This window comes from Rattus norvegicus, chromosome 2, assembly GCF_021556685.1.
Source record: "Rattus norvegicus strain SHRSP/BbbUtx chromosome 2, alternate assembly SHRSP_T2T, whole genome shotgun sequence".
Classification (NCBI taxonomy): Eukaryota; Metazoa; Chordata; class Mammalia; order Rodentia; family Muridae; genus Rattus; species Rattus norvegicus.
The window spans coordinates 141030189-141055888 of record NC_141535.1 but is presented as its reverse complement, the minus strand read 5'-3'; the positions used below and the strand labels follow the sequence as shown (position 1 = coordinate 141055888).

The window sequence follows — 25700 nt, the reverse complement described above, 5'->3', positions numbered from 1 at the left end:
TCACAGGTTGTTCCAAGATGTCTCCCAACCATAGGACAGACAGGGATGTGGTCTTAGAGGGCCAAGCTCTACACCACCCAAAAGTTTCTTATCCTTTCATGTATGAAATGGCTTGGTGGGAGAGTTCTGTTCCACTTTACTTACTTTTCTCTCTTGATGATGATGATGATGATGATGACGACGACGACGACGACTATCTTGGGGGAATGCACAGTTAGAACTCATTATCTTCTTACAAAGAATTATCAGATACCAAATGATATCTCCATGGTAGCATGGAGTTGATAAAAGAAAATGAGTTCTAAGTTCATGATCCATAGGAAAAATGCTCAAATGTGTATGAAAGGCAATTAGTAATTATTTCCAGCATGCTTACTTTATGTTTTGTATAATTGAGATTATAGTGTTCTCTACTGCTTGTAGTATCTGTTATCACTTCATGTGCTAGATGTCGAAGAAGAAAAGCTCAAAAAAGCATTGGCCTACAATAAACAGAATCTATAAGAGAGAGAAGGCATAAGCCCTAAATAGTAAGTCAGCACCTGAGCCCAGATACATGACGACACTAGCCAGAGTACCAGGCTACTCTGCAGGTGGTTGTGTTTTAATGGTTTATACTGAGGCCCTAGGTCACAATAAAGACGACAGTTAACAGCCAAATGACTTTATATTTCATGCTAACAACATCAGTCACTGATTAATTTTCCATCAAACTGATTTTTTAACTTCCTTGAACAATTATGATTCATCTTGTGTCTATTTCTGTGAGCTAACTGTCCACATGGCAATCTGACCACATAAATAAATTGAGGCTGGGGTGCCTTGGCCAGCAAGACAGTTAAAATGGCGTGGAGCCCCTGCCTGTTATCACGGTAGCCTTGTCTGTCTGCGCCTTCCAGCCCCAGACCTTCCACTAACCAAGTTATCCTTTCTGTTTCCTTCTGTCTCTTCCCTTTCTACTCAACAGTGTTTCCTTCCACAGAGCCCACTCATGTTCAAAGATCAGATGCAACAGGATGTGATCATGGTGCTGAAGTTTCCATCCAACTCTCCTGTGACCCACGTGGCTGCCAACACGCTGCCCCACCTGACCATCCCTGCAGTGGTGACAGTGACCTGCAGCCGACTGTTTGCAGTGAACAGGTGGCACAACACAGTCGGTACGTGGGTCTCAGCATTAGCTGGGCGAAGGCGAAGACAGTGCTGGGGAGCTCACGTGTCATTACCCAGAGAGCCGCAGCCCGAGATTGTGACAGCCGAGCAGCAGCACAGCCTGCCCTTCTACAAGTGCAGTTCTATTGTGAACAAGAACATCAAGCCATCCCTTCTATTGCCATTAGTTTGTTTAGCAAATATTTTATGAATGCCCATCATGTGTCAAATAGTCCTAGGCTTTGGGAATTCAGCAGGAAAGAGACAAATAGCAGCCCTAGCTTTGTGGGGCCTGGTCTGAAAAAAGGCAAACACTAAATTGTCCAGTGATTTTACATGTGTTTGTTCCACACGCATCCCTGAGAGCTCCAGCCAGCACATCTTGAAGTGATATAATGTCATCGCAATCATTTAGATATACTGATCCTTATTTAGCCAGGGCAGACGTGGATGTGCCCAGATGATTTAGTTGGCCCAGTTCACTTAAGGCTCCCTGCAAAGCCCCGGGACTTCCACTGTCTCCAGGACTGAAAAGATGAGCCCTGCTGATTTAACCTGGATCTTTTATTCCACCAATATCTACCTCACTCTGAAAGGGAAGTGATTTATACTCACTTTCCCCCCATGAGTTTATGTGTGACTGGCCCTGGTTTATGGTTATTGGTGATATTATCAACAGGGGGTGGCGCAGCTTCTGCTGGCCAAGAGTGTACAGCAAACATCTTATGGGAAATAAGACTTCATTGTTTATTGAGCTGTGGCCTCTGGGAATGTTTTCATTAAGGAAAAGGGCTCAATTATTAAATTGTTAAAAATATTACATACACTTTATAACCACATGAGAAAATATGACAGATGAACTCAGTCAGGCCCCAGATGTCAGTCCTGAAAGTAGCTTTGGTGGGATGAAAGTTTTAGGCATGCTTCAACGTGTAACTTGAATTGACTAGTCGTGCTGTTGGGAAGCCCATCCCTGTCTGCACTCCAGGTCCACTGGTTGCTTTGTAAGAAATGCTGGGATGCTCTGCTTACCCAATCCACCACTCTTCTTGGCTTGCTACATCTCAAGGAAGAAACCTAAAGTCCCTGCTATTGTGACTTTTTAGGACTCTATTAAAACTTCATTGAAAGTCATTAAAAGACTTCATTAAAAGTCACATGATGGAATTGAGGCAGCTCAAATTTTAAACACATGCACATTTTGTGTAAGCATCGTAGAGCACCCCTTGTTAGGAAATGCTTTTCAGATAATCTCATGCAGTTTTCTATGCTTATTTCCTCAGGCCTCAGAGGAGCCCCAGGGTACTCCTTGGATCAAGCACACCACCTTCCCATTGAGATGGATCCATTAATTGGTATGCTAACATATCCACACTTTCTGTGATAAAACACCATGACCAAGGGAAGAAAGGGTGCGTTTTGGCTTCTGCTACTAGAGGGAGAGCCCCTCATGACTTGGAAATGTAGTGGCAGGCAGCCAGACAGGAAGCTGAGGGGTCTCACCTTCAACCACACACAAAGCAACAAGAGCAAACAGGAGGTGACGTAAGACTATTAATCCTCAAAGCCAGTGCCCACGTGTCCTTCCTCCCCCAAGGTTCCTAGAGATTTCATAATCTTCACTAACAGCGCCACCAGTTGGGGACCAGGTATTTGATTGCCCGAGTCTAGGGCAGTCGTTGCTCATTGAAACCACAGTGGCTAACAAAGATGCGTTTTAAAACCTCGGCTGTCTATGCGTTCTCACCTGGACGTTTGTCTCAGAATACAGCTGAGTGATACGTTATAACAGCCACAGAAAAAGGACATCAGATTGCCACAGAGGGCTTAGGCAACTTCCACGGTGTCCAGGAATGCTTCACTATCAAACCAGTTATTCATAGCATTTTCTGGATGTTTTAGGAGGTCATGTAAGTTGAATATTAAGCACATATTTACACAGTGTCCTTTGAGCCTAAGATATTCTTAACAATTTCATATTATTTAAGGTAAAAAGATTCACAGAAATTGTTGAGGGGATTAACACTGAAAGTACCTTCTCTAATATTTACTATTCAGTGGGCGGAACTTGTTTTTTTTTTTTTAAGTAAAAACACGTGAATTGCAAACTCCTGAGCTGCAGCCACTTACATCCATGAGGTCCATGGCTTTCTATGCCCCTTGTTTCTGTATCTGTGAGATGTTTTATGATGGTGTTTATTCTCCTAGCTTAAGAAATCATTTAGAAATCTAAACTAAAAGAAACTGAAACATTATAAAAAGTGACTCAGTTATGTATAGGCAGTGGTAATTCTGCTCTTCACTTGCTTTAGCTTTTATTCTGATCTAACAGACTGCCCTTGGCTTTTCCTCATTCTCACTCCCAACAAGACAGTCTGTACATACCTTGCAAAGATACAAGGTTCAGGATTAAGAATATTTCTGAGTCTGTGCTTGTTGTTCCTCTGTCCACCAGACACTGACAATGAAGCAGCACCCAGTGTGTGACTGGGGGACAGCCAGCTCTACTCTGCCCTTAACAATATTCCAACTATCAGTTCTCTCTTACTGCTCACCTTGGTACATAATTATTTCCAGGCTTTAGTAGATACCTACAAAGAGTAGTGCTGTGATTCAGCGGCTTTAGAGCTGGTGGCAGTGACCTTCCACATCTGCACTTCATGTTTAAGAATTCAGGAAAGGATGCTGCCTGAAAGCATGGTGCAGAGTAAGGGACAGGCTGGCATCCAGACAGGCACTGGGGAAATCATAGATGTCCTGAGTGCCTGGCTATATTCAGATTTGCTCCCAGGGCTGCACACTGATCCTTTGCCTGTCTACCCCTCCCCCCTGCCCCCAATTGCTTTCCCATCTCTTTTATTGGTCTCCTCCCCTGCCAGCCATGCTGCAGAGACCTTGTGTTTGTTGACAACCCAGGTCTTTAAAGCTACTGACCTGAAGCTCCCTGTGGGCTTCCCACACCACAGCAGCAGCTCTCTGTCAGAATTCCACATGGATTGAAATGTGCATGGAAAGTGACAGATGGAGCAAACATTGAGACACTGTTGTATTGTGTGTAAGATTTACCTCCACCTGCTTCTTCTGGACACTAATGAGCTGGAGTGTAGCACACATGTATAGAACCAAGTGCATCTAAATACTTCTGATGTTTTAAATTCATCATCTCGGATTCCCTATCTGTTCTTATTGATGATGGAAGAACTGAAGCTGCTGACATAGTTTTTACGTATATGATATAGCTTGTGGATAATCATTGCTACTAAGGAAATGTACATTCCTTGAGGAAAAAGTGTCTAAATCTTAGCCATTGTGCATCAGCAGAAGCCCATGGCCGCATCAGTGAAGCACAACCTATTTTCCTTCCATGAGAGCATAACAAACTGTTCTGTCTGTTTTTTAGCCAATAACTCTGGTGTGAACAAGCGGCAGATCACAGACCTTGTGGACCAGAGCATCCAGATCAATGCCCACTGCTTTGTGGTCACAGCCGATAATCGCTACATTCTTATCTGTGGGTTTTGGGATAAGAGTTTCAGAGTTTACTCGACAGAAACAGGTAATCTTCACCAGGCTTTCAGTGTTCAAGAGGACCCAAAGTGCAACCCAGCAACCACATAAAAGCCTATATACAGCTAGGATCCTCTCACTGAGGATCTGTCAGACACAGACAGATTCCTAGTGCTCCCTAACCATCTAGTCTAGCTGAAGCGGCAGGCTCTAGCTTCCTAGAAAGGGCCTTCTCTAAAACAAGACAGATAACGACTAAGGAAAACAGCTGAGACCAGCCTCTGGCCTCCACTCCATTCATATGTGTACATGCCCACACAGACACATTTATGTAACACATATATGCACTCACAGAGAGTGCATCTCCCTAATGTGAAGCCATGGTAGTACAGAGATCCCATGCTGTGCCAATTCTAAGTGGTCAAGGCCTGGTGACCACATTACATTGTAAGCTAACCAACTAGTTCTGCCTCAGAAATGAACTACTGCTTTAACTTAGTTCTGACTTGAGTTTATAACTCAGTGAAACTGTCAGCCTCTCCTTGTACTCATACCCAGGATAAAAAGTAAAACTCTCTACTGTCAGGCCCAAATTCTGAAGAGAAAAATCATGGTCATCTCATAATATTTTTCCTTAAAAATCACCTGTGAATGGATTTGAATTATCTCTAAACTGAGGATCTGTGAATTCTCTCCACAAATTAGTAAAATGAAATCCATTCTATTTTTGTAAAGACCATGAGTCTAAGTGACATGACTGTCTTCTGTGCTGCAGGGAAACTGACGCAGATTGTATTTGGCCACTGGGACGTAGTCACATGCCTGGCCAGGTCTGAGTCCTATATTGGTGGGGACTGCTACATCGTGTCTGGATCCCGGGACGCCACCTTACTTCTGTGGTACTGGAGTGGGCGGCACCACATCATAGGAGACAACCCCAATAGCAGTAAGTATTTCCCAAAAGGATCCTTTCAGACAGTATATAACTTAAATGTGGGGTTTTTTTACTATTTTTCCCTTCATTTTTACAGAATCTGTAAAGAACATAAAATGTGAAAGGTTAAGTGGGGAAAAAAAGTAAAAATCATCACTTTCATGATGACCTCTGACTGACCCCCTCAGCTGCTGTCCCCAACACCCAGATGTCCCTATGCTCTAGCAATGATGCCTAGGCTGTTAAATCTCAGGCTTTCTCTCTGCTAAGTATAACCTCTGCCTTCTTGAAAATTCCATAGTAAGCTTTTATTTGTGCCTCAATCTAGTGGCTCACTGTTTCCTTCTATGTTGGTGGCCATGCCTGGGATGATCTCTCAAATCTGTGAAGGAGCTCTGTGTGAGGATAAAAAACAGTACGTCCTAGAAGGGGCTGCCCTGCCTGGAAGAGTCTGGGAATCACAAGACACATAGGCCAGCACTTCTGCCAGCACTTGTCAGAGTTATATTTCCAAGGCCTCATCTTAATCAGGTGATGCCACCTTTGGGAGATCATGAGTATGATCTGTACTGGCACTGTAGTATACATATAAGGTTTCCAGCAAAAATTCGTAAGTAACTGAAATGTTAGACAGAATCTGACCAAGAAATAATGACCACTTTTAATTACCAAGCATCAGCCCTCTGAGTGTCTGTGTCTCCTGTGTAATATGACATAATTTCTGTGAAGTACTCAAAGTGGCCACTTCCTAGGCCCGGCTCATCACCCAGGCTGCAGCTCATTCACCAGTCACCTCCAGTGCACCCACAGCACGGGTTGGGGATAGTAACAACAGCATCACCTGTCCCTAGCACATGCACAGAGAACCAGCTTGGCCAGAGATGGGGACTGAGGTGACAAAGGGTACAAGTGGCTAGGATGGCATCAGTTAGGGATGACGACAGTTAAAAATGGAAGTGGCTTGGGAGATTAAGGATGGAGGAGGTGGCATGGGGATGGCAAGGATTGGAGAGAGTTAAAGAAGGATGGAGATGGCCGAGGTTAGAGGTCCCTAGGGATGGAGATGTTAAGGATATAAATAACTGTGTACAGCAGGACTGCTCTTTACATTTCAGGCTCTTTCCAGCTTGTGTGTATTTTATCTGGAATGCTGCAAAACAGGAGATGGTTGTTAACAGACAGGAATCAAGTCTTTATCATATAGTACAGAGACTGCAGAAATGCATACATTGGAGAAATTGTTCAGTGGACTAGATTGCTAAATGCTGTATGAAGTTTACTGTCAATGTTTCATAGCTATAGTTTAAAGTATAGCATATGAACGATGAAGGTCTCTAGCCTACACTGGAGTAGGGCGTAGCAGTAACTCAAGGGCTTTGTAATAACTCAGATAATTGTTTGCCACTTCTACATCATCAATGAACATTTCCTCATAAATTCAATCAAGGTAATATCCTTATGTTCACTTCTAAAACCACCCAGTCAAATCTGTAGCAGAGTTTGGGGTGGGGGAGCTGGTGGCTTTCCACGGAGAACTCAGGCAGGGAGGGGGAACAGCTTTCACTGCCTCTGCTGCTGGTGCTGCTTTCTGCTGCTGTCACTTCGGTTGCTCTGGGGCTGAGCCAGCAGGAGACTGACTAGCCAGGGTGCAGGGGAACTTCTGGAGGTGATTTCAGGAGAGCAGATCTCTTCCCCAAGCCGAGGTGTTACAGCTCTTATGGCAGAAGCTCTCAGACAATGGAATAATTCCTGTACACCTTTAATCCTTCTGAACAGGATTCTTAAAACCAGTTTTTGAATGGGTCAGTGTCTGACAGCAGGTATTTCCTATTGGTTTGACCTGAGAGCTTGGGAATACCTTATCTACATATTCGGGGGCCTGGTCCTGCTTCATAGTGACTAATCTGTCTTGAGCCTACATGAATGTGGTCACATTCTCACCTGTGGAGGAGGGGCTTAGGGTGTTGCCCTGTGTGCCTGATCTGTCTCAAACTTCTCTACAGGGGATTGTGGGTAGGCTGTAGATGTGTGAGAAGGGTCTGATCTCCTGGGAGACTAGGGATGATCCTGCCATCCCTTTTAGGGTCCCTGGGGTTTTGACCTATCTCAACCAAGAATTAGGGTACCTTTCACAGCCTGTCACCCTACATGTGTGTATGTGTTTATATGTGCACACACGTGTGCAAGGTGGTAATAGTGGTGGTGGCTGTCATTCCACACGTAGAGCGTTAATACGTGTGTTTTATCTCAGCATTCCAGTCTACATTTCCAAATGTTCTTTATTTCTGTAATACTTCAGCATTTCTTAAAATGTCTAAGCAGCAGGGCTTCCTGTCATCTTACATATACATTGGAAAAAAGGCATAATAAGATAAAAGAATTTTTTGAAGCAACATAAAAGCACTTAATAGCTAATTAACTAACATCTTCAAAATGAAACTCAGAAGGAACAATTCAAAAAGAGACTCCATGGATAGGAGGGTAACAGTGTGCACTGCTCTTGCAGAAGACCCAAGTTTGATTCCCAGCACCCATCCGTCAGGAGGCTCACAATCGCCTGTAACTCTAGTTCCTGGATAATCTCATGCCTCTCACTTCTGTGGCATATGAGTGACTTCTGCACTCACATGTATGTGCCCTACACACATACACATACACACATACACACATGCACGCATGCACACTTTTTAAAAAATAACTGTTCTAAGTGGGAATTTATATTTTAAAGCTTCCATATGGTAGCAAAGATGAGATCTTTTATGTTCCATGTCATTAGATTAAGAATTTGAATGAAAACATTAAATTATTATAACTCTGTGTTGGCTAAGCTATTACCTTAGGTGCCTTTAACCCTAAAGATGGAAAGTCCTGATCCATCTGCAAAGTTAAACCTGACGATATTTAGAATAGTTCAAGTCCCTGGGCACAGAGACTACTCGAATGCTTATGTTTGTGTGAATCAATAAGAATGAAGTTGTCAGTATAATACTTATTTTTGAAAGCAATATATTTTAAAGGAATGGTTTCACTATGTAGTCCTGGCTAGCCTGAACTCCCTATGTAGACCAGGTTGGCCTCACACAGAGATCCACCTGCCTTTGCTTCCCTAGTGCTCAGATTAAAGGCATGCATACCCTGGATCTGACATGATTGTGGGCATGGGTGTGTGTCTCCCTTTGTTCTCAGTAGAGGAAGGGTTGTTCTTCTAGAAAAAGTGGAGGAGCAGATACAGTGTGGATTGAATAGGCAATATGTGCTGATGCCTGCTTTGCCTGAGACTCTTAAGTAGATCTGAGTACTAAACAGCAGAAACCCCAACCTTCATGAGCTAAGTCCTGCCTCATGAGTGACTAAGCACACTGAGTACTTCATGACTCAGTAGCTCTGTCAAGTAGTATTAATACTGTAAGTACATGAGCACATACACAAAACGTCACATCCTGGGTATGCATTCATGAGTTATATTTAAAAACAAACAAACAAAACAGCTTTCTGCTTTGTGCCAAATGGATAATCAAAAGAGTGAAATCTTTGAATAGGCTATAGTATTTAATATTTCTTGATTTTGATAGTTTTATGTCCTTCTTTAAACAGTCCACCCCACAAGACACATATGCCTACTTGACCAGCTGAGTCAGTATGTGTTTTAAATGCAGCTACCACACTCAATTCCTAGACTGCCATACCTGTAAGCTATGGTACTGCCATAGGCATGTAGTCATTGTTGTCAGAAACTGATAATGTTAAAGAAGTGTTTTTTTTTTCTGTCCAGGTAATCTAATTTAACTACCAAGTCACACAGGCTATGTGTATTTTCTGCCTCAAAATGCATTGCTGTCAATACCAAACAGGTAGTTATACTCACAATGGTAGTAGTGTGTGGCATAATGCCCGTGGATGTATTGGGAATATATGCTAACCTAAACTTGAAGGGGAACCCTATTTTGGGACAGCATTATATTTGTGTGTGTGTGTGTGTGTGTGTGTGTGTGTGTGTGTGTGTGTGTGTATGTGTGTATGTATGTATGTATGTATGTTTATACATACATATACATTTTTATATATACACATTTATATATATGTATATATATACATACATATATATACACATATATAATGTATGCCTTATTCTACCAAAAAATAAGTAATGTTTGTAGATTTTTAGGCAAGTGTATAGAAAGGTTAGTTTCGTTATGTCAAGTATATTGTTGTGACTCATTTAGACATCTCAGAAAATCTCATACTGTCTTCTAGGTTTTTTTGTTTTTACCATTTCTATGACTGCGTCACTAACACAATAGAAGTTTGTGAAAAATAGATTATGACCCAGAATTCCAGACTCTGAAGGAACAGGCTGCCTGCTCATGCTGCAGGTCAAATGGTTCTGTTCATTAGCACGTCTTATATTGATGATACTATTGTTATTCTTTCATGGGGCACTGAACGTAGGAATCATCCTGGAGCTTTACAATAGGCCCTGGCTAGATAACAGTCTCACAGATACGTGAGGGACAGGTGCTTTCATCTGAAACAGCCTTACACAAATTCTGAAACTAATTTGGAAGTGATAAAAATTAATTTGCGCACTTTAATTGGAAGCAGCCTCCTGCATGAAAGAACGCAGAGCAGAGCAGGCAATTTGTGCTCGAGCTGATTGAATTTTTTGTCAGGTAGGTGTCTTGGACTTGGCCGCTTATCCTCTAGAGCCCTTCTTTGCAATATATTACAGCCCATCTCTGACTGGTGAGCTTTAACCAGATCAATGCTATTCCTGTGGAATCCCCAGGGCACAAGTTTCATTGATCTTGGGACTTGACAGCTCTCATTACGTGCTGTAGCTTCCAACAAGATAGTCACAAGAGGAGCGAGTTAACATCGTTGTGTCTTCAGTAGACCCCAAAAATGCATTAGGAACTCAGCTCAAGACCAAATCTGTTTTAAAGAATGTGATTTAAATGTTTATTTTGAGTGATACATACATATTAAAATTTAAAAACCATAGCAATATAAAATCCTGAAAGGGAATTTAGTGCTCATCTTTCAAATCGAATCCACCAGTATCCACTGAGATGGTTATATGCTGTTCTCCTTCAGTGTTAAGGCCAGGTCTCTATGCTCATGTGTAGACATTGTACAGACTGGGAAAGGAGCAGGCTGAAAAGACATCCCAGCTGTGCACACGCACCTTCTCTGGGCACCTATCATGTTAGACTCAGACTTCAGCCCAACATCTACCACACTGACCAGCCTCTCATCGAAAGACAAACCTCAGCCTCCACTGACCAACAACAGTGTGATAAGAGCTAGGGTATGGACAGAGACTGACCAGAGGCAAGCTTTAATTAAACATATGCATAAATTCATATGTATGTGTGTATATACTTATATAACTATATATACATACATATACATATATATGAAGCTAGTTGGCTCCTTTCTCAACCCCAGGGATCTGATGCAGTAACATTAAAGTATTTTAATTAGGTGCTACCAGTCTTAGCTATTCCAGGAAATTTCTGGTAAATATTTGAAATCACAGAGTCGATGAAATTCCTGTAACATTTGATGCTTTATTTTAGAACTTTAAATTAAAACACCATCATATTTTTTAAGTGTCAGCAGTGGATGAAAATGGTTTGTATCTTGATTCTGTAATGTCAGTCCTCAGGCCAGAAATAAACCCCAGTATGTCACTGGGGTTCACCCTCTGGTACTCACAGACCTGAACTGAGGACTGTGGGGCCCAGAGCCTTAGGCTTTGTGCTGACCATCTCACAAGGCTGCAGACCATCCTAAGGAGAGCTCTCCTGCCACATCTGTGGGCAACCGGGACAGCCTTTCAAGGATACCGAACTTACTTGATAAAGGTGAGATGGACTCTATTTGTTGCAAGCCTTTTCTGTTTAGAGTGTTTAGAGTTTCCAGTGCTGACCTGTGAGGGCCAGAGGATTTGTTCCTTATCGTGCATTGCACTGGAGTGAGGCAAGATCCCTCATCCTTGAGGAAATGGTGGGGAAGGGCAGAAGTGCGTGATCCTCGGAGGGGAGGTCTCACCTGCCCCTCCCTCCGTGCCAGGCCCTTTAACCCTGAGCTCCATCCATCAGCTGGGACGTGACAGTGACAGGGTATTACCAAGATCTTGGGTGACTGTTGGGTAGTGTGACATCTGTCTCTGGTAATGAAATATAGGAAAAGCTCTTGTCCTCGCTACAGATTTCCCAACTCAAAAAGCTTTGAAGAATATTTTCTCTACTTTCTCAGCTGAAGCTGGAGCAGTTTAAAAACAGCAGTGCTCCTAAATAGTACCACTTACCATCCAGGCTCCACCCCTCCATGCTTCGAGGAGATCATAGTGTAATGGGTCTTTGAGGATGGGTCATCAAAGAGCTTACTTCCTTGTGGAAAATATATTGCATAAGAAATCAAAAAAATGGTTTTTGTTCTTTTTTACCAATTCTTTACAATTGAATTTTTTTCATATAAGGGAAATAACTTCATTTCTAACAGTTTATTAAAGATTTATATTCAGGATTTTTCAATGTATGAATATCTCCAGAATAATGAGAGAGACTAAAAATAGGTCTGGAAGAGAAGGCTCAATGTGTAAGTGCAGTGACCAAATAGGAGGGGTCTGTGTTTGGATTCCTCAGCACATATTGGAGTGGCCAGGAGTGACCCTGCACATCTATGCTCCAGCACTGGGTGGTCACTGGCCAGGAAGCCTAGCCAAAATATCAGCTCCAGATTACTGAAACACCCTGTCCCAAAACTGAGGTTAAACATAATAGAAAACATTGGGTGTCAAGCTTTGGCATTACAAGTGCATATACACATCATCCTATTAATATACAATTCTTACTTTAACAGGAAACTAGGACTATCTTAGAAACACAGTTATTCAGTTGTGTGAATATGTTTCAGATAAACTCAAGACTGTGAGAGATACTTTCCATTATCCAAAGCCCATTACAATAGTTCATAGATTTAGAGCTGAAAGTACACTGTGTGGACTGCCATGCCTATCCTCCCAGTCTGCATTTCAGAAATGCATCAGCAGGAGACTGCTTTTTGATAAATCTGAGAAACTCACCCAACACGGATAATCTCTAGAGATGCATAAAATAGCAACCCCCCTCCCACTGTCACATCAGTGCCAAAGGGGCGTCTAGGCAGCAGGTGCACACACCAGCCCTTGAGCCTTCTTGTCTCTGCACCTGCCCCTGTACAGTGAGTGCCAGGGTGTCGGGCCAGGACAGTTCTTAGAAGGAGGAATGCCAGAATCTAAGGCCAAAACACAAGGCAGTTCTCTGAAAGACAAGAGCGGGTTGGGGGTACCCATGCAGACAAGATGGGTCTGTGGGGGTACTACCCATGTAGAATAAGTTCACAGAGAAAATGCAGGCAAGGAATGCAACAAGTTCCCAAGCTAAGCAATCTATTCCATATAAACAAGCAACAGAAGACAGGGAACGTTAAAATTATGTGATGCTCTAGATATGAGAAGGGCGAATTCACAGTTCTAAATTTCTTATGCAGGGCTGAGAACAAAGGAATTCATTTTATTTCTTTAATCTTAAACATATAAATACTTAATGTGTAATAAATATTTTAAAAATTTCCTAATTCTAGAAACAAAGGCAAATCTGGCTGCTATGTGGAAGAATCAACTTGGTTCTTTTTAAAGAGAGCAAAAATCGTCATCATCATCCCAAAGGAAGGAACAGAGAGAGAAAGTTACTCTCAAACCTTGTGAATGTGTTCTTAGGCCTCTGCACCCTCGTTAGAGGAAAAACAATCCTACAATCTCAAAGCAAAACTCCACAGGAAAAAATTACAGCACAGTTATAACCACAAAGGGATTTCAACTGTGCAACTACCTGAAGGAAGTTAGTCTCATTGGAATAAGTGAGATTTAGTACAGAATATCATTCAATGTCCTGTCCTCCAGGAAATATACCCTGACCTATTGTAACATAAGTTTTCTAGAATTCTGAAAGGGTTGGTTGCAGTTATAAGATCCAGGTTACAGTGTGGCTCTTCAGGGTGCAAGAACAGTGACTTGCAAAGCTAGAGACATAAAATGAAGTCATTGTGTTCAGATATATGCCAAAGGATGGCTTCATATATATTTTGTGCTCTTTGCTAATACTGCAGACATCTAAGATCAACCAATGGCATATGCAATATGAGTTTAGTATAACCATTTTAAAAATAAGAAGCATGGGTAGAGAAAAGCCACATAGGAACAAGTGTATTATTCTTGGAAACCTTGTATTACGAGCTACCACTGATATTGCTGCCAAATGCTGGATGTTCTTGCTTTTGACAACTCTGGCTCAGCTCCTCCACAGTAGAAGGCAGACAGGCAGTTGGGGAGCATATTCAGAGCTGAGGAGACCAATGGAAGATAGGTCAGCCTCACTTCCTACCTAGTTTTATCCTAAGAAGTAGAAATTTGAGACACTTGTCTTTCCTTCACAACTTTGCCCGTATCTTTCTCCTGCTTCCCTCATGGGCAGTAGGAATAAAAGCATGAGATTCAAAAATGGAAGCCCCTCTCAAATCCAGCTCTTGTCACAGTAGGCACTGGGGAAGGGGCTGAGTGACACTATAGTGCCAGATTGTGGGCCAGGGAAGTTCCTTAAACCTTGTCCACTCTCTACCCCTTTTCACCCATTACATTTCTACACAGCCATCATTATACAGGTGTAGAACGAGGTATACAAATCAACATTTACCTGTGATAAAACATAGACATGTGTTAAAAACTTCTTTGGTCTACTTGCAGTTTATTAAAAGAGGAAGCAAGTCTTCATACTGATGAGATGGAGGTGTTTGTTTCAACATGGAGAATTAACTCTTGGTTGACACAGTAAGCTGGTGGATATAGAACATTGTAGACATTTTCAGAGTCAGTAGACATTCTGTTTTTATTGTTCTCGATGCTGAGATTGCCACTTCATACAAGTGCACATTACAAAATGGCAGGAGTATGTGTGGTCACTTTCATAAATGGTTGGAAATTATGTCTTAATCCCAACTCAGAGTAAAGGATCCTTATCAAAATCCTGTTAGCAACTTCAGGTCACACAGTCTGATACAGTCAAACCAAACATTTCCTAAGCAGATCATGCCGAGGATGACAGTAGGAGTAGGTAACATCATGTGCCTACAGTAGCAGAAAACGAATCTGTGCTGGCAGAATCCAATCAGGTGCTTCCATAATTATTCACTAACGTTGTGTGGTCTGAAGGCGCACACTCTAGAAGGACAAACGTTTTCAGAGCCACACCCACAGTGAGTGAGCTACCAGCTGCCAGAAACAGTGCATGCTCATTATCATTGGGTTCTGAGTCGATTTTAAGTCATGGTACATTCAGAAACCATTTACTGTTGCCCAGTGCTCTGTGTCCCCTGTGTTCATATGTGAGTGGAACTAGAGGTAGGAAGATGGCCTGGCCTCACACAATGTTGCAGTAACTACACGATTCCACACATAACTGCCTAGTTGAGCAGATAACCTCTGGCACTTCTGAGCACTCACATGGATTAACTTCCCTGCTGCCCCAACCACCCTGGAGCAGGGACAGGATTAGACCTCATTACACAGGAAGGCAAAGTGTGTGGCCTGGCCATGGCCTTCCTCATCATCACTGAGTATGTCATCAGGCCTGTACTGGTCTCCAGTGACACCTTGCTACCGTTTCCTTGTAGGTGACTATCCTGCGCCCAGGGCTGTCCTCACAGGCCATGACCATGAAGTTGTCTGTGTCTCCGTCTGTGCAGAACTCGGACTTGTCATCAGTGGTGCTAAAGGTCAGAAGCCGTATCTTTCATATTCTGTCTCTAGACAATTAAGCATTTTCTAGCTGTTACTCTTGTTGATTTCTTCCAGAGATTCTACATAGATAAACGTAATCTCTGGGTTCTCTGCTGTTGCTTAGTTTTATCAAGTATTAGTAATATTTTCCAGTGCTGATACAAAATATAGCTAAAAGTTTATGATGTAGTCACCAGCATTCTGGTGACTACACCCAAACAAACCGTCAATGAACCGTAAATTAAACCGTCAATGAATCCATATGATCCAGCCACGAAGGGGGCGTTTAAAAGGCAAAGGAGGCATGCAGCCTCTACGGTGGGAATGTGGATTAGGTTAGTCACCAGTGTGGCCTTAGGACAGGCCCTGTCCATGCAGAGCTAACTGCGCAGGGATGGAGAGAAAGGGACAGACCCTGTTTCCTTGCCTCTGTGGAAGATTTGTCATCTGGAGAGGTAACTTAGGTGGCTCTTCTGACAGGGATTACAGTATTCTGTGGGAACTCTCTAGGCAGAAAGACCAGGAGTGCTGCAGTGTAGGGGGCTAGCCAGCCAGAACTGAGCAGAAGCCTAGAGCCCAAGAGGTGAAGAGCGTTATTTTCAGTTGGAATGCTTTAAAGTTGCTTGGGGGGGGGGGGGGCGGATTGTTTTATTTTTATTTTTATCAAAGTCTAAGACTCCAGGTGGTTAGATTTTGTTGTCAAGAATTGTTCCGCAACTTTATGAAGAATGAGGATTCTGACGACAAGACACCATATACTTTGTGTTTTGGAACAAGAAAGTGAGCCTTGCCCTCCTAGTAGTGCAGCTGCTACTTTCCTGCATGTGCTGACAGCCAAGAGGTTGTGCCCTTCCCGCCAGGCTCCATAGCCCACCCTCCCTGTATTAATCAGAGGAGAGACCAAGTGCAGTTCCATACTGATGCCTTTCTGTAAAAATGTAGTCTTTGAAATCAATGGAATCAACAGGTAAAAAGGTCTCCTCCACACTTCATGCAGGCTTTAGCTGAGTGAGCAAGGAGGGGAGCACACAGTGGGGAGTCACAGCGCTTGTCTCCATTAGGCTAGCAGGACGTTCATCTTTAATATATGTTTCACAGCCATAAAATTGCCCTGAATAAAATAATCTTTCTATACCCCTTTACACTTTTGCCCCACTGTTAATTTTAAAAGGCAAAAAAAAAAAATCTGTAGTCAGAATTACTTGGTGTACTTCTTAATTGCACACTTACATCAGACACATACACTATAGGCAAAGGCAAAGCTTGCTTGACCATGACATATCTAGCCTATGACGCTGAAATCTGATCCACGTGGGGAAATTCACCTACTGTTCTCAGCACTCTCTTATGGGGGGGAATACCCATATGGGGGAGGGGAAGGGATGGGGGTTTATGGACAGGAAACCAAGAAGGGGAATAACATTTGAAATGTAAGTAAGGAAATATATCTAATAAAAAAATTTTTTTAAAGAAAAAAAAAAAGAACCTTCAAAACCACAGTAGATCAGACTTCTTGGGCACGGTCTGTACTCACCTGACCTTGGAACTAAAGCCTACTGTGATGACTGCTGTCTGAAGTGGGGGAGTCACTAAAACTTCGGAGCACTTGGGTGCTGCACTACTGGGGAGTGCCTGAGAAGTTCGTGTGTGTGTGTGTGTGTGTGTGTGTGTGTGTGTGTGTGTGTGTCAGCATAGGTAGGTGTAGTGAGTGTGTGTACATGCATGTATGTGTGCCTGAGTGCTGTAGCCACAGCACACTTCTGTTGTCTTCATCTCCTTTAACACATCTGAGTAGGCACTGGTGTTCTCTCTAACTGCCTGCATCTCTGTTCCCCACTGCAGAGGGCCCTTGCCTTGTTCATACCATCACTGGAGACCTGCTGAGGGCCCTGGAAGGACCAGAAAACTGCTTATTTCCACGCCTAATTTCTGTTTCCAGTGAAGGCCATTGCATCATATACTATGAGCGAGGACGGTTTAGCAACTTCAGCATCAATGGGAAACTTTTGGCTCAAATGGAGATCAACGATTCCACTAGGGTGAGTACATCAGGGTTAAGCAACAAGAAGCCATGGGAGTCAAACTTGCTTGACATAAAATGGCTTGGTGTAGAGCTTCCCCAACCTCCACTTAAACATGTGCTGATACAAACCGAAGATTTCTCAGTCCTGAATATGTTCAGCAAGTTAGACTCTAAAGACCACATCTATTTGCCTAGAAGAAAGCATTCCAAGTTCCTCCACAAGCAGTGATCTCATGACTATGCTCCCAGAGCATTCTAGTTAGGGTAAAACAACCTGACTAGAAGCAACTTGGAGAGGAAAGGTTTATTTTAGCTTGATCACAGTACATCATGAAGAGAGGTCAGAAACTCAAGACAGGAACTGAAACAGCCCAAAGAGGAACACTGCTTATTGGCATGTGCCCCTGTCCGGACCAGCTGCCCAAGGATGCCACCACCCGCAATGGGCTGGACCCTTCCCCTCAATCTCTAATTAAGAAAATGTCCTACAAGGTTTGCCTACAGCCCAATCTCATGGAGCCACTTTTTCAGTTAAGATCCCTTCTTCCTAGATATTCTAGGATTCTGCCAAGTTAACAGAAAAATGGCCAGGATACACAGCACTACACAATGAAGATGCCTGTCCTGAGAACCCTGACTACTGCTTCAAGTTCCTGTTGCCCTCATTCACTGATGCCCCTGCATCAGCACAATGACTGGTGCCTGGGATCTAGGAACTATTGGAAAATATGCTTCTGTTCTTTATGCTAAGTCTCTATTAACACCTTCAGTCTCACAAAATGCAATGTTCTCACAAGTTCTTCCTAGGTTAGATGGTGATATTCCCATTGTGGCTTTAGTAATTTTATAACTAAATCAATTTTAAAGATTTTATTTAATTTTTAACTATGCTATTTTTGGGGGAACAAGGAGTGTACACACTTGAATTCAGGGACCAGAAAAGGGCATCAGATCCCCTAGATCTGGAGTTATGGTGCTTGTGAGCCATGGGTGTTGGGAACCAAACCTAAAACTCTGATAGATTCCATATTGAAAAAAGCTCAAGAAACTTGGACAGTTGGCCAGATAAGGGGCTAATGTGAGGTTGACTCTGGGTTGTTGGTTGTTGGCTGGTGAGCTGACTCCTGGTTGTTTGATGGTTAGTTGGTTGAATATTGTTGGTTGATCGATAGTTGGCTGACAGTCGTCTAGTTGGTTGGCATTTGCTTGGTTAGTTGATAGATAGGAGGAGGTTGGTTGAGCATTGGTGGTTGTCTGGTTGGCTGATTAAGCTTGCATACACTAGAGCAGATGCTTGACTGATCAGTCATGGCCATTGACATGAAACAAATGAAGAGGTAGTTCATATCTGCCTTTTTTTCCTGTAGGCTATTCTCCTGAGCAGTGATGGACAGAACCTGGTGACTGGAGGGGACAATGGTGTGGTGGAGGTCTGGCAGGCCTGTGACTTTAAGCAGCTGTACATTTACCCTGGATGTGATGCTGGTATTAGAGCGATGGATTTATCCCATGACCAAAGGTAAGCCATGTCAAGGGCAGTGTGATCACGGAAACAGGTCAGGAGCTTGGCATTTTCCTCATCTCACCCAGAGGGAAGAAAGAGCACCAACAGGCCAAGCGGGAGCCGAGTAAGAACCCTACGGAAGGCCCAGTTTTTAACTATCAGAAATGTTTCTTGGAAGGATTTTGGCTTTGATATATTTTAAACATTAACACATATTATAAGTATAACAAAGCATTTTTACAATATAGTAGGATGGTATAGAGAACATGAATTAAAAACAACATGCAGGTCCAGTCAGTAAAGTGCTTACTGTGTAAGTATGAAGACGCAAGTTCAGCCCTCAGAATCCCATAGAGATGCCAGTCAGTGTGCACCATTGTAACCTCTGCCCCGTAGAGATAAGACATGCCGGTCCCTAGGGCGTGTGGACCAGCCAGCCTGTCCTAGTGCTCCAGGACAGAAAGAGACCTCATCTCATGCACACACGTGCACACGCACACACACACATGCACACATACAAAGAAGGAAAGAGAAAGACAATGTGACTTGATGCACTCTGGAAAATAAACATTTCTAAGGAAAGTTTGTGCTTACTATTGGAATCGACCAGTAAGTAGGTGTGGCTCACTTCCTAATTATTTGTATGTGCATGAGTGTTTTTTAAATGTGTTTAAAATGTCGATCTTCAAGTAGATTAAACATTTTTTCCTTCAATTCATTCACTTGCTTTTTGCAAATATCTGTTACCAATATTAGAACTGAAGTAATCCTACAAAGCACTAAGGATACATAATGAAGTGACCCAGCATATGGCCCTAACCTAATTGCCAGCGGAACAAGACCAAACCCTGGGAGGAGATGACTGGCCATGTGGGAGTCTAAGGAGGAAACATTTGTCAGGCTGGGTCAGAGCCCGCATCAGGGAACATAGCCATAATAGTGTAGGAAAGGTGTTAACTATCTTCCTATTTCCATTTTAATGTTATTATTAATTTTGATTATGTGTGCTGTGTAGAGCAGTGCTGTATGGGACAGTTTATGCACAGGAAGTATAACTTATACATAATGGGGAAGTATGTACAGGACACATTTGTCTGATGACAGGCTGGATTAATGGCTAAGCACACTTAAGAATGTCATGAGACTTGAACTCAGTCATTGGTATTGAGCCACCCCAGAAAAAGGAGCCTCTGATTGGTTTAGGAGGCACAAGCAAGAGAGGATAGTGATGATCTCACCTGCATGGTGACAATGACTCAGGATGGATGTACTGTCAGCAGGTTTTATGATACTACCTGCTGCTGCTGTGCAGTAGCTAAGCCATCCAACAGACAAAAGGAAATTGGTACCTGAGGCTTCAGGAAGACTTGTGGTAGGGGTGCTAACATTTCCCTCTCTTTGGTTCATATAAGCACAGCCAGGTTATATAGTACACAGGTAAGGGGTGGAGTGGTTAAAGGACACTAGGCATAAAAGGTCAGATTTCCACAGAAAAGTCCAGGCTTGTCCCAGAAGAGGATGTGATAGGCCATGAATATGATAGCTGAGAGGCAATGGACCCCAAGTCACACTAGAATGTGTGGTTTGATGGACTGGACTTGCACTCTCCAGCAGGACTCTGCAGTAGCTCAGCAGCTCTTAGTGGAAGTGAGAGGAAATGCTCCACCTCTCTCGGTGAACACAGTGAAGACTTGGGAATGGCTGAGTGTCAGCACACAGCGGCCAAGTGCATATTATTTTCCTGTTTCTCTCACCATCTCTGCTCTTGCAGGACTCTGATCACTGGCATGGCTTCCGGCAGCATTGTAGCTTTTAATATAGATTTTAATCGATGGCATTATGAGCATCAGAACAGGTACTGAAGAGAAGCAGCAGAAGCCACGTTCAAGTGGGAGCACAAGTGCTCTGTGGAAGGGCAGTATCTCTGGTGGGGACATTGGTCCACATCGGCCTCTGTTTGTACATCCATCGCACCCAGCAGTCGCCGAACATCATAGTCGGGAGCCATTTCACCCAGTTTTTCCAAGACTGAACACCAGCTGCTGTCAAGCAAGCTTATATCATGTAAATTATCTGAATTAGGAGACGTTTTGGTAATTATTTCATATATCGCCGTAAAAGGTTGTAGGAAGCCTCACAAGAGACTTTTGACAATTCTGAGGAACCTTGTGCCCAGTTGTTACAAAGTTGAAGCTTTGAACCTAACCTGCATCCCATTTCCAGCCTCTTTTCAAGCTGAGAAAAAAACCCACGTTTGATACTTTGTACATCATATGCATCTTATTTAAAGGGATACTTTTGTAAAAGTGAAACCTTGTATAAAGAAAGAGCAGCCTTTGTTAATTTACTGTGGAGTTACAACCTGCATGCTCCCTACTCCCCCACGTCTTGATGGAACAGGTGCATTCAAGCTAGGAAACGGAGAGAACACAGCTTGTTCAAAAGGGTTGAATTTGGGCTCGATCCATAATTTTTTGACATTTTCACTAAAATATGGTTTGCACTTTTTAATCTAAATTCATCCCTTCTCAGTGAGATTTGCTCATATAGCATTTGGATACTAAGCCATTATTTGCCACTGTTGGTACTTTATACAAAGAAAATTCAGCCCTCCTGCCCTTTAGGACCTGAAAATGCAACAGGAAGGGAGCGTGGGTATGAGGGCCTGGTTTCTACTGTGTGTAAATGGGAGTCTATCATTAGTCCCATTGCATCAACTTCCCAGCACCTGGACATCTATCTCCCTGGGTCAGCCCTGGCTCCATGTCTACATGTTGGGAGGATCAGGATGCTAACATTTCCCCTTCTTTGGTCCTCAAATAGCATAGTTTAATAATGAGTCAGACTCTATTAAACAAGAACCAACATCCCTTTCATTCGTGTGAGATTCTCCCGTAAAGCCACACTCCTAGCCTAAGGCACTTCATCTTTACAATATAAAATGATGGCTCTCAAATGATTTTTCCATCCATTGTCCCGATCCAGCTATCACCCAGGGGTCTATACATTTTCTTCATGTTTCTTCTTTGTATATTTGGTGACTGTATTGTCATAGATGTACATATCGTGTCGGTAGGGCTATGAGGCATGTTACAGGAATGTAATTTTCTCAGAATTTACACTCATTTGCAGTCATTTATTTCAAAAGATAAACAGAATAATGGGTTCTTTGTCTTGGCACTTTGCACCAGACGCATATCATTATTTATTGCTGTGATTACTTATCTGTCATCCACCTTGTACTAGAAAGTTTTAGCACTGAATTATTCCTTCTTCATTGTTGTTTGTATTTATGAAATTCTGAAATTATGGGGAATCAGTGTACTGATCACGTTATTCATCACCAGGCTGTGAGCAATATCTTGAGTTTGTAGCTTAGAATTGGGAAGGCACTGAACATCTGGAAGACAAGGTCATTTCATCTTGAGATCATGGTGAAATATTTTGGATATATAAATTCCTTAAGCTATTGTAACCATGTTTTATTGCAAAGATGTAAAATATGCCAGATGTGTGTGAGTTGGAAATCAAAAAAAGAAAAATAAAATATGCAAAGAATTCACTGATTGCCTCACAAGTCACTGGATGCCTCAGTGACACACATTCCTTATGCTGCTGCCCCTTGAGTTTGAAAACTCAAATTCGAGGGCCTCACATGCAAAACCTTGAACAGACCTGTAATAGAGCCAGCAGTCTCCTTGTCCATTGCCAGGAATGTGGGCAACAGAAGCCACAGGGGACAGGAAGCAAGTGATAAAGGAAATATCTTAAGTGAGGATTATCAGATAATGCCATTTTTATCTAAAAACCACACTTTGCAGTGTTTGTCATCATGCAGCAGTGACTTAGGCAAGGACTGAGGCCTAGAGGAGCTGAGCAGCTGCTGGCTTCAGGTGACAGGCAGGTAAGGCTGCCATCTGTATTCCTGTAATGGAAAGGACAGGATCAGTGTAACCCCAAGAAAAACTGGCTCTCTCCCCATCCTACCCCAAACACTTGTCAGGTTTCCCAGGCTCCCATAGCTCTTTCAGCCCACCATATTCATGTTCGATCTGTCAATTACTGCAAAAAGTAAGTTACTGCCTAAAATGTTTGGAAACTGCACCCTCCTTTCCAGCACTGTCACCTACACTGTCCCCAAACCCACTAATAAGAAGGAGTCTCTAATCTGACCCCTCTCCATGCTGTACCCTGCTCAGCATCCTGCAGAAGCAATTGATAGCTGGGAACTTAAGAACACCTTATGGGGACTTTAAAGAGCACAACCTAGGGTCCCAGCATCTGCCCCATCAGAAGTATTGTCCCTTTTCAACAACCCTGATCTGAGAACTAATGTCCCAACCCTGAGCACACAAGTCCCTCAGGGGGACACAGTTGGCTCAGAGCTGGGAAGGTAGCAGAGTGCCTTGTGTTCATGCACAAAATGCTGGGTTCAGTCCCCAGTATGGAATAGACCAGGTGCAACTAATTCTAGGTCACCTGTAATTCCTGATCTCAGCTACACAGCAAGTTCAAGAGCAGGCTGTGCTGTTGCCAGAGGCTTAGTCTTAGAACAAAAACAACCATGGAATTGCAATTCCTGAGAATTGCTGCACTCCTCTCTCCAGGGTTCTTCCTCCCCGGGAGTACACAGGCTATTCACATCACTGCATTTAACACCTCATCAAAATCGATTTCAACTCCCTGGGTCCTGCATAGTCTTGTTTGGTAGACAGAAGTACTTCCATCCCCACTCCAAAACAACATTATAATAAAGACAACTTGTAAATTAAACACACTTTAACAAACAGATGCAGCTCTTCTTTGAGGTCAGTGAAGTCAGGGTGGTGTTTTGGGTGATGTGACAACCATTTTCACTGAAGTGACAGCAATGCCCACATGTTCTAGAAACTGGATTCTGTAAGCCTTATAACTCATTTGTTCAGGTACCTCCCTTGTTGTAAGAGCCAGCTAAAGGCCTCAGAGGAGTCTCATGGTTACGAAGAGAGACAGGACAAGACTCTGCATTCATGAATTGATTTATAATCAACTCTCTGAATGTCACTCAGTGAATGACCATTTCTATTGTCTTTTATGCTAATTCACAAACCAATCATTACCCCACCTCCTTACCATGGTGTATCTGCACTTCCTGGAGCTGAGCTTGGGATGACAGCTCTCTGACTCACAAGTGACCTGGAGGGTATGGGCTGTCCCTAGGATGCATTATAAACAATCACCCTGCGTGTCTGTACCTGAAACTGCATGATGACACTTGGGTGAAGTGGCCACTGTCATGCTGAGCTTACCAACACTTGGTGTGTCCCTGTCATAGCACTGCACACACTAACACCTTTCCTCTTTCTGGACCATAAGCCTCTGGGGCACTGGAACTCTAATCTTACAGCCTCGGGATAGTATTTGGATTCAGACAAGAGTCTCAGCAGTACACTTAGAGACATGTGACTGCTGGAACAGGTGATTTCAGATCTTCAGGCAAAAGTGACAAAGTTCCCTGGGATGGTCAGGGCCCCAGAAACTTGCTCTAGCCCAGCACACCAACCTCTCACTGCCTTCTCCCAGTCTACACCACAGAACTCAAGAATGTCCAGGATATAGATCCTGGACTCATGCCCATCTTAGAGAAAAACCAAGTCCTGGCCAGCTGCAAGAGGGACTATTGAAGTATTCTTGATTACTGCTTTTAACCCAAGTTCGTAGAGTTGTTGAAAGAAGACAGATGATAGATGATTTGGGGTGAGAGCTTCTTTGATTGGGATATAAAGACAGAATCCAAAACTGGGGACCATCCTTTGTGAGTAGTTCATTATGTCCCTCTTCAGTTAAGATGGGGCTATATTGATAATTCTGACAGGGATTACTTTAAGCATCACAACTGTTTGTTCCTGGTATAACCCCTGGCTCTCAGGTGCTCCACACCGCCTCTACTGGCCACACTCTAGTGAGAATGTATTTTCACTACCCAGCATCCTTTCTCTATTTTAACTGCTCTGCATCTTCATTGGGCAAATCAACCTATCTTCCTATCATGACATTTACGGAGACTGCCAGTCATAGCATTTAATCTCTTGAATGGACCTCTTGCACTCAGGCCTTGCCAACCAGGACACTTCCATAGATGCTACTTTGGTGATGCCATCTCTAGGTAGAGGTAGCATGTGGCTGAAAGGGACTTGTTAGAACTCGTTCTTAATTTCTCATTTGTATCCTGAAGTGAGGAGACAAACGTATCTTCCTCTTCTATGGCCTCTAGCTGTCACTGAATGGTCAGTTTGTTAGCAACCTTGTCAGTGCTACACAGAGAAGGCCACATAAGCAGGTGACTGTGACACCACAGAAGATGCTAGCCAGGAGGCCAGGGGTACAAGTTGCCCCCAAAATACAGACTTCACAGTTCTGGATGTTCCCTTTTCTACTTAGCTTCAGCTGTCTAGTTGACATAACTCAGAGTTATCGGAAGGAGTTTCAATTGGAGGGTCGCCTAAGTCAGCCTGCCCTATGGGTATTTATTTCTATGGGACCCCTATCCACTGCAAGTGGTGCCATCTCTCGATAGATGTGTCTAAGCAGGATAAGGAAGCATGGCTACTTGGGAGTACAGGATTGGGCCCTTAAGGGACCATTAGAGCACAGGAATTCTGTTCTGCGTGTGCCATCAAGGAGAGTTTATCTGAGACTGCCACTGACAGCCTCGTGGTGACCTTCTTATCTCTCTGTGTTACATTACATTGCAATAAAAATGCACACTTTGAAAAGTTAA

At 43.1% G+C, this 25700-nt stretch overlaps 1 protein-coding gene across 8 annotated transcripts in view; it reads left to right on the top strand.

Moving 5' to 3' along the window:
* The window catches only part of Nbea (neurobeachin), a 576469-nt gene extending 553967 nt beyond the window's left edge, over window positions 1-22502 (top strand). For 5 of the 8 annotated variants that reach the window (NM_001427608.1, XM_087626788.1, XM_087626774.1 and 2 more), the window contains 8 exon segments: window positions 968-1160; window positions 2436-2507; window positions 4553-4708; window positions 5435-5605; window positions 15308-15409; window positions 17256-17452; window positions 18804-18955; window positions 20712-22502. In NM_001427608.1, the coding sequence (NP_001414537.1) occupies window positions 968-1160; window positions 2436-2507; window positions 4553-4708; window positions 5435-5605; window positions 15308-15409; window positions 17256-17452; window positions 18804-18955; window positions 20712-20802 (1134 nt within the window). In that variant the 3' untranslated portion in view covers window positions 20803-22502. 8 annotated transcript variants of the gene reach the window in all.
* Window positions 22503-25700: the final 3198 nt, after the last annotated feature.